Source organism: Mercenaria mercenaria, chromosome 6 (assembly GCF_021730395.1).
Source record: "Mercenaria mercenaria strain notata chromosome 6, MADL_Memer_1, whole genome shotgun sequence".
NCBI classification, from domain to species: domain Eukaryota; kingdom Metazoa; phylum Mollusca; class Bivalvia; order Venerida; family Veneridae; genus Mercenaria; species Mercenaria mercenaria.
In genome coordinates this window covers 72,859,302-72,877,120 of record NC_069366.1, presented here as the reverse complement: position 1 = coordinate 72,877,120, position 17,819 = coordinate 72,859,302, and the positions used below count along the sequence as shown (strand labels likewise).

The window sequence follows — 17,819 nt, the reverse complement described above, 5'->3', positions numbered from 1 at the left end:
AAAGACATTCTTGGGATGTTACATGGAAGGAACTGATAAAGGCTTCTAGAAAGGGCTCCGAGCAACATTGTAACATGTAACACTGTGTCAAATGGGGTTCTCTTTAGGCTTTTATCTGGCTGCAAATAAGTTTCAATACAAGTTCAGATTTGCACAATTTACATATAGCTGAATGATTTCGGTTTGTTTCTTTGTAGATCCATTACTGTCGCCAACTGGACCATCTGCAGCGGACAGATTTAGCTCCCCTTCACCAGGCAGCGCAAAACGCCGGCTATTTTCCGGAGAAACAACCTCTTCTAGCAATGCAACAGTGGCACAGTTGAAGCCGGGTACAATTACATCTCTAGCAGCCCAACTGAATTCTGTGACTTCTGATGGGAAAACTGTTCAAGCCACACCTAAACAGACACAACACCTTGTTGCCTTCCAACAGGTCATTACTCAAGATGGTAGACAGGCAAGTTTCTTAGATTCTTTCAAGTTTGAAATGGCAAGAAAGAGGTTGTTGTGTGGGAGACATGCTGATTTGTGGTTTCTATATGTTGGGGATGTTAACTTGCACTTTAATTAAATAGTAATCTCCTTTCAGTATGTAGTGTTTTTAACAAATAATTTAGATACAAGTGTTAGTGGTGTAAATATGTGCTTGAACATAATATGGAATACTGCATATAGGGACAGCCTTAAAACAAGCGGGATTGACTGAGACAGAGGGGCTACACTGTTGAAAGGGAAATGAGGAAGCTTGTTTGGTGGTGGCACCAAAAGGTTGATACAAGTAGAGGCATATGAAATAAAGGATGTAATATTTTTGCCCTATAGTTAATACATTCGTCCTGTGTGCTGTAAAGTAGATAGGAAATAAGATGAATGACATCTGATTAACAGTTTGTTTTAACAGGTGCTGATTCCTGTCCAGACACAGGTGCTGACCCCACAGGCAACTCCTAGAGTACAGGTGTCAGAGGAAAGTAGTACACAAGGTAATACTGGAGTGGCTACAACACAGGCCTCTGCTCAGACAGCAACACAAACAACTACACATAAACCTACATACAAAGGTGGATCCCTTTCACTGTTCTTCAGAAAGGTATGGATGGTTCTATGTTTATCAAATAGGATGATTTATTAGGTCTGGAGTATCGTATTTATTGCAGTGAAATGTCAAAAGTTCAAATTTTCATTTAAGTATATAGGCCGAAACCTGAAAGATAATAGATGATCACTACACCTTCACCAGCTGTTGAATTATTACACCCTCAACAGTAGTTGAATATATTCACATTTACCTTTGGTTGAATCATCACATCTGCAACAGTAGTTGAACACGATTATTTCCATTTAATGTTATGAAATATTTCATGAAGTGTCAGTATTTTCCTACCAATTTAAAAAGGAAATGGTACTAAAAAAAAAAAATATATTAAAAGATGTTAAAAGCAGTATACGACTGTATATTGTTATCCCCCGCCGATGAAATCGGGAGGGGGGTATTGAAATGGCGTTGTCCGTCAGTCAGTCCGTCCGTCCGTCCGTCCGTCCGCAGCCATTTCTCAGTAACTACTTGGTAGAATTTCATGAAACTTGAAATAAACATGAACCAACATACTGCGATGATGCCCGTCAAGTTTTTTTTTTGATTGGTCAATTTCCCTCAGAGTTATTGCCCTTGATTTAATAAAAAATGTCCGTCTGCAGCCATTTCTCAGTAACTAACAGGTAGAATTTCATCAAATTTGAAATAGACATGAACCAAGATACTGCGCTGATGCCCGTCAAGTTTTTTTTTTTTGATAGGTCAATTTCCCTCAGAGTTATTGCCCTTGATTTAATGAAAAATGTCCGTCTGCAGCCATTTCTCAGTAACTAGCAGGTAGAATTTCATCAAACTTGAAATAGACATGAACCAAGATACTGCGACGATGCCCTTCAAGTTTTTTTTCGATTGGTCAATTTTCCATATAGTTATTGCCCTTTAATTGTTTAAAAATCTACAGATCTGTACATAACAAACCAACCAATTGGAAGAATTTCATTAAACTTCTTTCATTCTTTTCCATGAACATTTATTATAAACATGTGATGTTGTGTACCTACACCTGGTCACCACCTTACCTTGGTCACCCCCCTCACCCTCCCCCCCCCCCCCCCCCCCCCCCCTCATTTTTTTTTTTTTTTTTTTTTTTTTTTTTTTCATTTTTCGTTTTTCGTTTTCTATCAATATTTATAATCAACATGTAAACTGTTGTATCCTCACCCCACCCCCCACCCAAACAAACCATTCATTTTCTTTTAATTTGATTTTGACTAATGAAATTATTTGCTTCTTGGTAACATTCTTAACTTTTTGCTGGATATATTTTTTTGCCATTCCTCAACTCTGACGCTTTCGGCGGGGGATTCCAATTCATCGAATTTGCTTGTTAAAAGTTATATCCGAACATTCTGTATTATAAAATTGTGTAAATAGCACAATATTGTATATACATCATTGACAGATATCTGATCATTAAATTATGAAGGTGACTATCTGCTGTCCAGATAGTCATTTTCCAGTAACGGACTTTGTGTTGTATAGCAGTACTTCATTCACTTGTTTATATTACCTTGAAAGCATGTTAGGCAATGAAATGTTTAATCCAGGATTTTGTTACAGGTTTATCATTTGGCGCATGTACGATTACGAGACCTATGTGACAGGTTAGACATTGATGATGAGGACCTTCACAGAAAAATCTGGACCTGTCTGGAATATGTCATCGTACATCATACAGAATTGTTAAAGGATCGCCATCTTGATCAGATAATCATGTGCTCTGTCTATGTTATTTCAAAGGTAAGTAACCATGGAGATACATAAAATAAACATTGTGAAACTAAGAAATTTTACAAGAATTTGGTAATTACAGTTTTAACTATTCACCTTTACATCAAAAATACTGTTAAGATGATTGATATCTGTAATAACTTTAATATAGAATCATACAGTGGTGCTGAAACAGTCAAGAAGTAATTTCATACTGAAATAAGAGCATTTATTGTGGTTACTGTGCAGTATTTAGTAGAGGTGCGCGGTATTACCGGTATACCGGTAACCGTGGTACCATCTTCCCATGGTACGATACCTGGGCGCCCTTGTTTTTACTTTGAGTCTTGTAAGTTCGGCGAGTCACGACTTCTTGTTTTAAATGATGATTTAGAGTTATTGCCCTTTATTTACTGAAAAATCCACGTCTGCAGCCATTTCTCAGTAACAAGCTGGTAGAATTTCATGAAACTTAAATATGAATCAACATACTTTGATGATGTATGTCATTTTTTTTTTCAATTGGTCAATTTTCCTAAGAGTTATTGCCCTTTAATTATTTGAAAATCTACAGATTTGTACATAACAAACCAACCAATTGGTAGAATTTCATAAAACTTCTTTCATTCTTTTCCGTGAACATTTATTATAAACATGTGAAGTTGTGTACCCACACCTGGTCACCACCTTGCTTTCGTCCCCCCCCCCCCCCCCCCTCTCAAAAAAATTCTTTCCTTTTTATACGCCCGTTTGAAAAACGGGACGTATTATGGGAACGCCCCTGGCGGGCAGATGGGCGGGCGGCGTCTAGAGACCTTGTCCGGAGCATATCTTCTACATGCATGGAGGGATTTTGATGAAACTTGGCACAGTTGTTCACCATCATGAGACGGAGTGTCATGCGCAAGAACCAGGTCCCTAGGTCTAAGGTCAAGGTCACACTTAGAGGTCAAAGGTCAAATTCAAGTATGAGTTTGTCCGGAGCATATCTTCTTCATGCATAGAGGGATTTTGATGAAAGTTGGCACAATTGTTTATCATCATGAGACGGAGTGTCATGCGCAAGAACCAGGTCCCTAGGTCTCAGGTCAAGGTCACACTTAGAGGTCAATGGATACAAGAATGAAAACTTTGTCCGGAGCATATCTTCTTCATGCATAGAGGGATTTTGATGAAAGTTGGCACAATTGTTCATCATCATGAGACGGAGTGTCATGCGCAAGAACCAGGTCCCTAGGTCTAAGGTCAAGGTCACACTTAGAGGTCAAAGGATACAAGAATGAAAACTTTGTCCGGAGCATTTCTTCTTCATGCATGGATGGATTTTGATATAACTTGGCACAAATGTTCACCACCACAAGACAGAGTGTCATGCGCAAGAACCAGGTCCCTAGGTCTAAGGTCAAGGTCACACTTAGAGGCCAAAGGTCAGATACAAGAATGACTGTCCGAAGCATTTCTTCTTCATGCATTGAGGGATTTTGATGTAACTTGGCACAATTATACACCATCATGAGACGAAGTGTCATGCGCAGTTCCCTTCTTTAGAATTACTTCCCTTTGTTGTTACAGCATGCCCAGTCACGCAGAATCCTGCGTTTTTCACGCAGAAAACACGATGTGCACGCAAATTTTTCGATGGCCGTGCGTGCAGGTACGCATATTTGTTGTGGCTGGCAAATAAACGAATTTGGCTCAAAAATTGGTGGTCGCTAACCTAAAACCCGGGAAATGCTTGCTTTTGAACAGAAAACCAATAAGCTTCCAGCGGCAAACATCTGCGCGATCTAGATTACTCCAAATACGTCACTAACAAAAATGGCGGACGAGCATGAAAAACTTCATTCTGGGTGGAAATATTAAATTGACCTCAGTGCCATATGAAAGGCCGGGTTTTCACTACAAAATAGGCATCATACAGCATTAGTTCCTGCAGGCGTACTGTTGATAATGTGCAGAACAGAATGGTCATCGAGTACTACTATAAGCAAATGCCTAAGCCAGAGAAAAAGCTGCTGAAGCATTTAGGCCTTAGACATTCGTAATAGTTAAATACTGCTCTTTATGCCTTAGCAGCATATAGTAAACAGGCTAGGCCTATATAAATACAGTATGACTGAGTTTACTGAATAAATACTGTAAACATTATCTAATATCTGTTGCTTTTAGTTTTCATACCAGTACATATGTTCATGTTTTGGGAAAATTCAGTGTACCCAGATTTTTTTAGCCTGTACCCACTTTTTCCAAAAGTAGTGGGTACAGGTACCCACTTTTTAAAAATCCTGTGGGCATGCTGTTGTTACTATAAATAGCTTATATTGTAACTTTTTCATTACTAGTCGTAGGGAAAAATCGAGACCACTTTTCTGTAGTACAACATGCATGCTACATCCAATTATGAGGTGTATTTTGACCAATCTCTACCTGGTAAAGATTTTTGTGTGGACTTACAATTTTTTTTTAGTTTTTTTTTTAAGATTACCTTCCCTTAGTTGTTACTATAAATAACTTATATAGTAACTTTTTTATAATTGACCGTAGGGAAAAAACAAGACCACTTTTCTGTGGTACAACATAGATGTTACTTTCAAATTTTAGGTGTATTTTAAGGTATCTCTACCTGGTAAGAGTTTTTTTGTGGACTTAGAAAAACAAAAGACTTACAATGATTACTAAACAACCACAAAATTAAAATTCCATTTGGAAATACAGGTGCTAGAGTAAAGAAATTTGCTGTGACGGGCGTATATTGTGACATTCTGGCACTCTTGTTATTATTATTTTTTTCAGACTTTCATGAATATTTATCAACATACAAAGTTGTACTGTGCCCCCCCCTCACTCCGCATCCAGTCCAAACCCCCCCCCCCCCCCCCCCCCCCTCCCATTTTTATTTTTTTTCATTTTTAATATTCCATCCATATTTCAATATTTATAATCAACATCGATGATCAATGACAATAATCGATGTTTTGTACCCTCACCCAGTCACCCCCGCTGCCCCTCCTCCCCCAACCAAAAAATAGCATTCATTTTCTGTTAAATTGATTTTGACAAATGAAATTATTTGCTTCTTAGTAACATCCTTAACTTTTTGCCGGATATATTTTTTTGCCATTCCTGACCACAAACCCTTTCCGCGGGGGATACCAATTCATCGAATTAGCTTGTTATTTTTTGTTTGAAAACAATTTGATGAAGCCTTCATACTATTTGTAAACGTTACTGGTTTATCAAACGGGTGCACGAATCGAACTTCAAACAAGCGCGACCTATATACATGTGACCCAGTGCTTCCCTAAAACAATATGGTGTCTTCTGACGAATACGCGCTGGTAAAAAATACTAAGGGTCATTAATCTAAGTAGTCATAAGTCAAGTTAATATTCCAGTGTATTTCTTTCTTTAATTCTAGTCAAGTAACTAGTCTTCGTTGTTGCCCCTAATAAAATAAGTATTTCTGAGAGTTTTTCAATATTTTTATGACCACTACCTTAGCTGTTAGTCTTACGATAAAAATGGTGATATACCATGGTATATACCGCGGTAATAAGGAAAAACCGTGGTATGCCGCAGTATTTTTTTCAAGGCGGTACCCAACCCTAGTATTCAGGTTGTAGACTACAGAACTAGGTTATTACTGATTTATACCACTTACTGCTTACTATAATACCTTGTGACCTTATTTACCATGTAAAACCTATTATATTCAAAGAAATTCATGAAAGAAAAAATTAATGTGAAGTTAATTGTTAAGGTGAACAAAAGTTGGTATAGGTGACTTTACAGATTTCAAGTAATCGTTTGTATAGTACAGATTATTGACAAAGCCCTACAAGAGATAACTGAATGTTTCAAGTAAATTATCATTTATACATTACAGGTGACAGACAAATCCCAGTCTTTCCAAAACATTATGAAGTGCTATAGATTGCAACCTCAAGCACAAAGCCATGTAAGTAACATAACTTTAATATGTTGTGTATGACTAGTGTTTGCAATTTTCTCTCACTGTACCATCCAAGTGTTTTCCAAAGATGGGTGGTTACATTTAGGTACGCGTCCTTACCAGAATAATTCTCTTACTGGCACTTTCAATTAAACAGCTTCAATTGGCACTTGGTCTTCGTGTCATCAAAGCTGAAAAGTCAACCTGTGACCAAAACTGTGTTAATGTGCTTTTAGAAACGTGCATTGAGTGATTTGTGTTGGTCATCTGGCAAGGTTTTACCTTTTTTTATGAAGTCAGTATCTTCTCATATTTAACATGTTCAGTTGAAACTTGTTGTATTTTCGCAAAGGGACAATGTACATTAGTGTTACAAGAGGCATAACTCTTACATATTTTGCCAATTTATTTCACGTGATAAATTGAGGCTGACCAAATATTACAGTTTTGTATGCATCTATGTGAAGTGTTGATAAATGTTTTGAATTCAAGTAAATTAATATGTTTTGACAAGTTCCTCTCCAGTAAAATTGAATGTTTGTGTATATATTTCAGGTGTATAGAAGCGTGTTACTATCAAGTAGATACCGGCACACCTCAGGAAGTAGTGACGGTAGTCGAGCAGAGGCCAGTGGTACCTCATCACCTGTAAACGGTGACAAAGAGGAAAACAAAGAAAAAAGTTTGTATAATCCTACTTTTAAAGAAGTTTGATCAAATTTTCTATCTTTCCTAAGTAGTGTGAAATCATTGATATTCTTAGGGGACTACTTTTGGTTGAGTTAACTCAAGAAAGTAAATCACAGAGAACAAGTTAAATTTCCATTTAATGGTTCATGAATTCATGTCCCCATGAAATACCTGTTTTGGTCAAATCTGCAAAATTTCTTGTCTGATATTATATGATTACAGAGTATTTATTCTTAGTATAGAAAGTTCTTGTAGACCTTAGGGCATCAAGCTCTAGGATTAGTCAGAAGGACAATGTGTGTGTGTGTGTGTGTGTGTGTGTGTGTGTGTGTTTTTCTTTGTTCTCCAGCAATTTTGAAGTATTAAATACATCTCTAAAATCATGATTTGATAAATGTAAAAGACAAAGATATTTGCTTAGTGCTCATCATGAAAACCGTTATTCATAGTGTACAGGAAATGTAAGGTAATGTCTTACATTTGCATTGTCCGTGATAGATGGAGAAAGAATGAAACCTAAACTAAAGATTTACCTATTACATTGTCTTTGCTTGTTTTATTTCATGAAATATGTTATTACAGAAACAGTGCCAATGCGTTCATCAAGTACGCTGCCTGTGCCACACCCCAGCAGTCATCCACCGACGCCGACAAGGATGGTCGGCACAGGATCAAACTTCGAATTTGGAGAAGAAAGAGGTGATCTCATACAATTCTATAATCAGGTGAGTGTACATATATTGAAGATCTTTATTCATGCTTTGTTTCAAGTCCATAGTAAATACCGTATTTTCCCGAATAAACACCCCCGGGGGCGTTGCATTTGAGGTAAAAAAAATAAAAAATTAAATTTTTTACAAAACTTAAAAACATCGTTCAAACCAACTGTAAAGTGTTTCTGTGTTGTTTAATTGCCCCAAAACGTAATTATTTGGCATCCAATTTAATGCAGTGTGTCTTAAAATGATGCATTTAAATACGGTACCTCATATATTCCGTGACACGCTCGTGACATTACACATTACGTCATCATACCCAAACAGCTGTGTACTCCGATAATATTTTCCTTAGTACATGCGGGTAGCAATACACAATGTCAGTGGTTTGACACGCTGCTTATGTGCCGGCTTTTAAATTAAAAGTTATTAAAACTGCCGAAGAAAAGGTTAACACTTTGCCGCAAATTTGTTTAAAGTCGACAGGAAGCTTGTGCGCGGGTGGTGCAAAAACAAATCAAAAATGGATTTACCGTTTAATTTTCTATTTGATGATCGGATACGTACCGTATCAACGTTTTGGATTTACAGTACATGTACTGTTTAAAAGTGTGTTTAATTCTTAATACATTGGATACTTACTGTAAATTACTTATTATGTGGACTTATAAAAATGAGGTAGGTGATTTTTTTTCGTTCTTGTTGACTTTTTTTCCCCTCCAAAACGGGTGGGGGGCGTTAATTAGAGGGGGGGCCTTAATTCGGGAAAATACGGTACATGCAAGTTTTCTGGACAGTACGTTTCATGTTTGATACTGCTATATGCTGAAGATATAAGCTGTTATTGATATGTCTTTAATAATTGAAATTGACAAAAACAAGTAGGAGGAGTTAGTACAGTACAGCCTGTAAACAGCACTGAAGAGGAAACGCCTCTCTAAAAATATATATATTTTCTTTCACTTTATGTATAATTCTTAGTAAATTAACCTTACTGGAGCAACAACCTTCATAAAACAAACAGTTTAGTCTTTAAAGAGAGTAACTTAGGGTACTGATTGATGAAAATTTTCTGTTTCAGGTTTTTATCACACAAATGCGAGGATTTGCCTTAAGGTTTTCAGCAAGTCAGAATGGAGTAAGTACATGTATTTTTGTCTTGTTTGTATAATAATAGAATGGAGGCAACATTTACTTAAGAAATAATAAGTTCCCAAGTGTGGTTTATCGTAGAATAACCGGTGTTTTGAGTTCTTATGCGTAAGAATATGTCATGAAGGCCGTAGGCCTGAGTGATATATTGTTTCGCATAAGAACAAAAAACTAGGGTTATTCTACGATAAATCACACTTGGGAACTTATTTCGATTCTAACACAACATACTAGTATCAACAATGTTCCAAAAAAAAAAAAGGGAAACTACTTTTTACGACCATGCTATGCACCTTGATTGGATGACATCATTGCACGCGAGTGGTTTATTGCAGAATAACCCGAGATAGATTTTGCTCTGCATGTATGTAGGTTATTCGCTGGTCGTGTTAGAATTTACAGTAGGATTCTACTTTACAAGTAAACATTTTGCTTCACTTTGATGTTGATAGTGACGCATGGCTTGTTAAAAAATTATTTCTCTCCAAAAGGGCTAGAATTCATTTTTTTGTACTGGCTAATATTTGATAGTGAAAGAAATTTCAACTTGAAAGGTATCAACTTCACTTTCAGTTTTGATCAGAATTGAATATAGCCAGGTTCTTAGTCCAGGTCCAGTCTGTTTAGGGTGTGCACTGTGTAAAAATAGTGTTGGGGGTATTTTTAGCATACCAGAAGTGAAAGTTGAAGAAATAAAAACTGTCATTTCCATTTTCAGTTTTTGCACTTTAAAAATTTTGCAAGCCAGTGGAAAGACCACTCCCAATGTCTCATTTACCACTGGTAGTTTGCAAGAATGCATGTGTTTAATTTGACTGGTGATTAATTTGAACTTAAATGGTATTTCAGGATGCTCCACCACTATCTCCACTACCGGCAACAAGATGTCATACAACTTCTCCACGGCGTGTATCCAGCAAACATTCTGTATACATCTCGCCACACAAATCTTGGGGATCATCGCCTAAGTTACCAGACAAGAGAATGTTGTACTGCTTCAACAGAAGTCCTTCTAAGGTACTTGCTAAAAAAATGAACACATGTAGTCATACTTGGTTATTTATTTGTCCATCACTATCTTTAAAAGTGTCGGTCCTGGTACTAGAAATTTTGGAGATGCTCTCGAGTGTCTTCCACCTAAGAGGCCAGTATTGGTGGTTCTTCGTTATTTTATTGTTGAGCACAAGGACCTTAGACATCATTGTCATGGAGAACAGTCAATTGCTAGGAAACGAAGTTGCAGCCCCATTAACGATCTGCTAGTGTGTAATGTATGTATCAAAGTATTGAACTGTTTTATGTTTTCATTTGCAGAGTTTAAAAGCAATCAACAACATGATCCGAATGAAGAGTGAAAATAGACTGGAATTTTCTGGGAAACGTACTTTACAAATAGACTCTAATGAAGAGCCAGCTGTATCCCCGAAGAGAATTAGCTTGTTCCATAAACGTCTTCAGGACGTCACTTCGGACAGACAAGAACAAGCCACAAAAGTGGTTATTGTGAAATAAAATTGTGGTTGTTAAAAATGATACAGACTGCTGGGCAGGACTCTGAAAGTGATGTTTATATTAAAAGTGGCATTGTTTACGGAAAATTGAAACAATTTGATTGATTTATTTATGATTTTTTATATGAAATATTCTTCATGGAATATTTAGATTTTAAAAAGAAACACATACAACCCAGAAAGTTGATGTTTGGACACGTTCTGAAGTAACGATACATCATTTAATAAGCACCTTTATTTGAGGGAACCAGTCAATTGTGATAGTTAGATGATTATAGAGTATTCGATCAGTCAATAATAGGCTAGGATAGAAAACCAGAGGAAGTAACAAAGGAAAATAATTTTGAATGAGGACAGATATTTTTTGCATAAAGTGAACATGAACTCCTTTTGATAGCTGAAGACACCAAATGTGGAAAATGCTTATTTTAGAGAACGATCATTTCAGATTTCACGCGACAAACATTACAAGTTGTATTAGACTTTCTTGAAGGAGAAAACTGTTGAGAACTTTTTGAAACAACTGTAAAGAGAGTGTTTAGAAGTTACGTAAGGGATGTCAAGTGAACGTCATGAGATACAAATGAAAGTTTATGTGACCATTAGTAGATACTGGCTCATTTTAGGGCTAATCTTGCATTTGGGGTACATGGTGAGAGTCTCTCTAAATAAAATAAAATAAATATTTTAACATTCAATTTGCTTGAGTATTTGTGTGTAAACTCCAGATGACTTGTAAAAAAGCAATCAGGCAGGCTTACAGAAAGTATGTTGTTCTAGGACGGGTACCCAATCATGCCTAAAATAATGCCTGATTAGACGATTGTAGAATCTTCCTCAACCATTGAAGCTAAAAAGTCACCATGTGACCTCAAGTCAGATAAAGTTATCTGTCTTTAATAGCTGTTAAACTCTTAATTCATCATAAACCCATCAGTTTGTCCAAGTAGAGAGTCTTTGGCTAGAACAGATATGTTGTTTGGGTATGTTTCATGAATTTCTTTGTTAAGACTGTTCTTCACTGGACAGTATACATTATGTTATGCTCTGTAACATTTAATGGGTCTTAAAACTAATAGAAAATGGAAGATTTGCTGTCTGTTCTACAGTCTGTTAGGTATTTTCTAAATTTGTGTAATATACATATTTTCAAACTCGTTTAGAAGTTTATTTTACTTAACATTAAATTCATGTCATTTTAAAGCAGAAGGAATATTTCAAATGATCAGGGAATTGGTTCAGTGTATTGTGCAAGCATAGAATCTGTTAAATATATTAAGGGGAAAAATACACATCTCAATCCTTAGAAGTAGGTCGTAAGTGCTATTTTGAAAAATTCTGTAGGCTTACAATCTACTTCAAAGCTGTTGGTTTGTGAATGTTGTTTTCTGAGATTGTGATATTTTAACAAAACGACAAGGTTATGTGTAAAATAAAATTGCAATTTTATGTAGTGGAATCCAATCTGGAATTGAATATGTTTTCACAATAGACTGTATCTAATAAAAGAAGTTTGATCTCAAGACTGCCAGTATCCAGGGTTATCAAACTGAGTTTGGAGTCCAGTCTCAAAACTCCAGAGTACCTGATTGGTTGTTTCTAGAGTACAGTTTTGATATTGACCAGTCACAAAATTGCACTCTGAGACTGATTTTCAGACTAAAGTTTTTTTACCTTGGGGCCAGGTGTCACCTGTTTTACAACATTTTTAAACATATTTTGCAAATTTTATTTCATCTTGTGCATATATCACATCATAGCTATTCTTTTTAATGTTACCATGTTTAAATGTAAAGGTTTCAGCACTTGTAGATTTTTCACTAGGCAGCACTTGAACTTTTTTTCAATACTTTTAAATAAAAATGTATTTTCTTATCATCATGAATTTGAATAATTGATTGTGCTCAGTTGACTATTAGTCTAAATGTCTTTAGTTGAAAACCTCATTTAAGCTGTGAGTGACATATTTGTTTTGAAATGGTGTTCTGTTAGGTATAAATTACTTTTAATCTAAAACAGTATAACAATCTGACAGAATAGCAAGCAAAATACAGAAGAAAATAACTTAGATTTTATCTTAACGCTGTTATACTCTGCATATATGTTAGGAAATCCAATGCATATTTTTCACAAATGGTTTTATTTTAGATACTAAGTTAAAATGTAGAAGATCCTTATTAAATAAGTTTAACATAAATACTGCTAAATATTTGAATAAACTGTATTTGTGGAGTTACACTTAAAATTCAATATTGTGTACAACAGTGATTTGATAAAAAAGATTTTAGTGGATGAACACATTAATATAGTGTTTATCTATACCTGTATTGGGGATGAACTATTTTTAACCAAACATAGTACTGTTTATATACATAAGCATTTTAATGTACAGTTTACTTGCATCATCCCAAATAATGGTTTCTGTTTTCAAATATGAATTTGAGTCTTGTATATCGTTGAGTTATTAAAAGTTATGTGGATTGTATGTTAAGGCTACTGTACTTTGTGGCGGAATATTGTCAGACTTTAATTTACTAGTTCTGTGTGACTGGGGATGGGTAATTCCAGTGTTGTTATTTTAAAATAATTTTGAGCCACACCATGAGAAAACCAACATAGTGACTTTGTGACCAGCAAAGATCCAGACCAGACTATGCGGATAACGGTTTCTGTTATTGCAATAGTCTTTGAAAGCGAACAGCATGGATCCTGACCAGACTGCGCAGATGCGCAGGTAGGTCTGGATCCATGCTGGTCGCAAATGCACTACGTTGGTTTTCTCATGGTGCGGCTCATTTGTGATTTCTGAAGTCTTTTTACAAGAGGAACTTTATAAAACTTCTGTTCATTCATACCTAGTCATTATGTACATATTAAATATAAACATTCTCATATTGAAAACTAGCTGATTTATGACAAGTTTTTGTAACATTGATTTTCTGTTTCCATTTTATAGATCTGTACATTCTTGCATTTTTTGTATAAGGTTTTTGATGGAGCAAGCCTTTTTCTTTATAGTTGTTTTACTTGCATGCAAGCCTTTTTCTTTATAGTTGTTTTACTTGCATGCAAATATTTTACATGTTAAAATAGTTTCTGTCATAGTATTTTATGTCACATGAACCCAGGGTTAAACTCCAGCAGCTGGTTGGTTGATTCCGAGCTCAATCTCAGAATTGACCAATAGCAAAGCTCCATTTTGAGACAGCTCTGAATAAACCAATGGCAAAGCTCCATTCTGAGACTGGTTCAGAGCTTAGTCTCTTGAATTGACCAATGGCAAAGCTCAGTCCTGAGACTGGTTCCGAGCTCAGTCTCTTGAATTGACCAATGGCAAAGCTCCATTCTGAAACTGGTTCCGAGCTCAGTCTCTTGAATTGATCAATGGCAAAGCTAGATTCTGAGACTGGATTTTAAATTTAATGTTAAAGCCTTGGAACATGTATTTCCTGGACTGCAGGTGTTATACAGTCTATGGAATTTTCTAGTTATTTTCTTCAATTGTTTAACTTTTTCCATGTGGTGCATTAAGTGATCACTATAATACATGTACATAGGTTAAATAATTCAGCCTTCAAAGACAAGAGATATTTGCTTCAGGTCTGTTGCAGCTTAAAATTGTTCGTCTGATCGTGAAGATAACTTTGTTATCATGCTTAAATGGTTAGTCTGATAGTTTCAAAACGACATCTGTTGAGTGGAGGAGAAAAAAAATTGAACTGTTCCACAGATAATCAATAGAAATATTACAATACCTGTTTTCTTACATCAGAGAATTGTTCTCAAAACTGTTACATATGTAGCTGGCAGAAAAATTCTGTCAGAGAAGTATATGTAATGTTGTCCTCAAAGTTTACTTTATGACAGGATCTGTTACTCTAGTGTTTGTATCTTGAATAATCGATGAAATGAGATTTTCAAATTTTGTTACTGCACGATCAGACATAAATGCACAGATTTTGTCATGTTTATGATGAAATACTGGTTAAATTAGGACGAGTGGACTTATGTCAAAGTTGCAAAGTGTTATAATTTTTGTTGTTGAACTGACCTAAACCTATAGATTTATATCCTGTATATAAAATTATGTAATATTTTGTACATGTCAAATCATTTTACTGCTGTATATATCCTCAACACAATGTGAACGTGAAGGAATCATATGTGTAATGTTTTACATATTTCATGAATATATCAAATTTTTAAAAAAGATTAAAAAGATAAAACATCATGAACTGTGTTTCTTTTAATTCAGAAGTGAAGAGGTGGCATGTTAGTCTGGGTCTCATTCTCTTTGTCTAGAACATAACTTGAGCTGTGTAGCAAGTTTACTTCAAACTTGCTTAGAAAGAGTTTAGGCGGTTTATACGATGTCCTTTGTCGTCAGTTCTATTTACATGTAAAACGTCTTGTGAACTGATTGATGGATCTTCAGAAAACCAATGGACAGAAGCATGGTTTCTGCTTGGCAAGTGTATATAGCATATTTCCAGCTGCATGTGTTTCAGTTCCATGGCATATATTTAACATTTAGCCTGCTGGCGGTAGATGATTTTGCCTTTGCGACCAGTGCAAACCAATATCGGCCTGCACTGTTCGCAGTTCAGTCAGTAAATTTGCAGCGAACATCCCTTGTACTGCCTAAATTGAATGATGGACCAGTCCATTTTAGGAATTGAACAGGGTAAAGGTTTGGGCGACTTAGGCCTTCGTTGCCATCAGTTCGCAGTACCTGTGAGTGATACAGGACTTCGATGACCCTCTTGTGCACAGGTGAGTTATTGAGATGCCCGTGTGTCGATGTCATACATCGTCCAACATGAAAACTCAACAAATAAGGTAAAGGTGTTTGTCAAGTGTTCGTGTTGTCCCGTTCATGACATTTCAGAAATCAGCCACAAATATACTTGACTGTATTTTCAAATTTGCGTAATAAAATGCTATAAAAATCTTGGTTTCATGAAATTTGGATATTTTTTTGATGTGTGAAGTAAGAAAAAATAATTTTTACACAAAGGGAGATAAGTTTGCACAAGATCAAGACAAAAAAAGTCCATAGAAAAAAATCTGACCGTCCGATTATTAGCTCGTCAGGGCTAGAAGTACGTGCATTTCGGCATTTCTGTTCGAATTTGTCACGTAGAATCGATTGAACTTTCTTAAATTTATTCCAATTGTGTTCATTGCATTCATCCACTAGAGCTGAAAATTTATTAAGAACGTTTCAAAACTACTAGCCAGGAATGATATGGGCCTTTTAACGATGTTTGGCTGCATGCTGAATGCTCAAACTTGTTTATAAGAATATTACAATACGAAGTAGATACACAAATTTATTACAACATGCCGGTTAAAAACTTGAATATTTAAGCATGAAGCAAACTTATGGATGATTTTAAAGCATCATGTGTTTTGCAAATGTACTGCAACATCAGGCCTGAAGACAGCTCAAGATATCAGTCTTACAATATGTCTTCTAATCTTTAACTTAAATTTTATTTGCAGATGTGAGTCTTCAAACAGTAGATAATCTTAAACAAGTATGCTTTCAGCAGCCGACTTTTTATCATGACTTTTGCCAAGATTAAACCTCTGTCTTTCCTGTTATACAGCAGACAAGGAGGTGCAACGTGTGGAACCAGACATCATGCCATTGGTACTTGTATTTCCTAGAGCTACTGAGGCGGCAATATTTGAATACTGCAATGTATTGGCTGGCCCCGGTACATTTCTGAACGAGTGAAGGTCCCTCAAATTATTTAAGAAATAATAGACCAACATTTCATTTAATGTGTCCTTGCGCCCTCATGTGATACATTGTATAACGATACGCATCTGTTTATTCCAGAGTCTAACACGTTTATCAAGGTTAATAATCTACATTTTTGAAGATATCTTTTTTAGCGCGCCACTATGACGTTTGACGCTTTCACGTTGCGCAATAACACTCAATTTCAGTCTTCTTTATTTAAGGAAATAAATCGGACCGTACTATATAAAGTGTTATTTTTCGAAACTTAACGTTTTATGCTTTTTCTTTTGCACAAAAGGTTAGTAGGATGGTGTTGAAGTTAGAAACAATATTGAAATTTAGCAGATAAGCCTAAAAGGATTATGCATCTTTTAACATTAAAGACGCTCGCTGCAGTTTCTTGTATGAGAGATGGGCAAAAATTTCCCAATAATAGAATTTGTAATAAACTTTGTATATGAACACGGTGTCGTGTTAGAAACAGAAAAAATGCTAAAACAATCATAGGTCACCGTGCTTGTTTAGGAGTTACCTGTCCTTAAAATTGGATTTTTCTTAAAATGTGCATATTCAAGGGCATATAACTTCTGAACAAGCATGGTGACCTTTGATTTTTTTTCATAATTTTGTTTGTAACAGGACACTGTGTACAAAGTTTGAACAAATTCTATTATTGGGATTTTTTTTACCCCAAACTTAGATTAAAATGAGCAGCAGTCATATACATTTTACCAAACATCCTTTCAAACAAAATCTTTTTTATTAAATGGTCAAAGTTTAACCACATTTATCATTTCTCGTGAACGTCATGCATTATATATTCAACATTCGCACAGCCACTCTTGAAATTTTATGCATGGCTCTCATCTGATGAAATAAATTCTGGTGTTGTATTGAAAACAAATTTGTTGGACTAATTTGAATACACATTAGTTACTAAGCATTTGATTTTACCCTTGATCTATAGACAGCGGGAAAATAATCGTCTTGCAGTGCATATTTATTACGAAGACAAAACTCAAAATACCTCACATGGTAGCCTATTTGTACGCATTGGCCGAGACGGCTAAGATGCTTTCCTACGGAAGTGAAGGTCCCGGGCTAGCTTAGTGTGTCTATGGGCAGTGTACTTTATCGTGATTGCTTCAGTCGATCCAGCTGTAAATGGGTATTGGTAAGGTATAGGTAAAATAAAATTTACTTGTACTGGAACGTATGGTGGAACGGCCGCAGACGA

General features: G+C 35.8%; 1 protein-coding gene across 2 annotated transcripts in view; it reads left to right on the top strand.

Moving 5' to 3' along the window:
• The window catches only part of LOC123548615 (retinoblastoma-like protein 2), a 74,619-nt gene extending 59,558 nt beyond the window's left edge, over window positions 1-15,061 (top strand). For both annotated transcript variants that reach the window (XM_053546313.1, XM_053546312.1), the window contains 9 exons: window positions 198-460; window positions 905-1,093; window positions 2,660-2,839; window positions 6,696-6,767; window positions 7,317-7,443; window positions 8,034-8,176; window positions 9,249-9,305; window positions 10,169-10,336; window positions 10,634-15,061. In XM_053546313.1, the coding sequence (XP_053402288.1) occupies window positions 198-460; window positions 905-1,093; window positions 2,660-2,839; window positions 6,696-6,767; window positions 7,317-7,443; window positions 8,034-8,176; window positions 9,249-9,305; window positions 10,169-10,336; window positions 10,634-10,831 (1,397 nt within the window). In that variant the 3' untranslated portion in view covers window positions 10,832-15,061. The remainder of the gene's footprint in view (window positions 1-197; window positions 461-904; window positions 1,094-2,659; window positions 2,840-6,695; window positions 6,768-7,316; window positions 7,444-8,033; window positions 8,177-9,248; window positions 9,306-10,168; window positions 10,337-10,633) is intronic.
• Window positions 15,062-17,819: the final 2,758 nt, after the last annotated feature.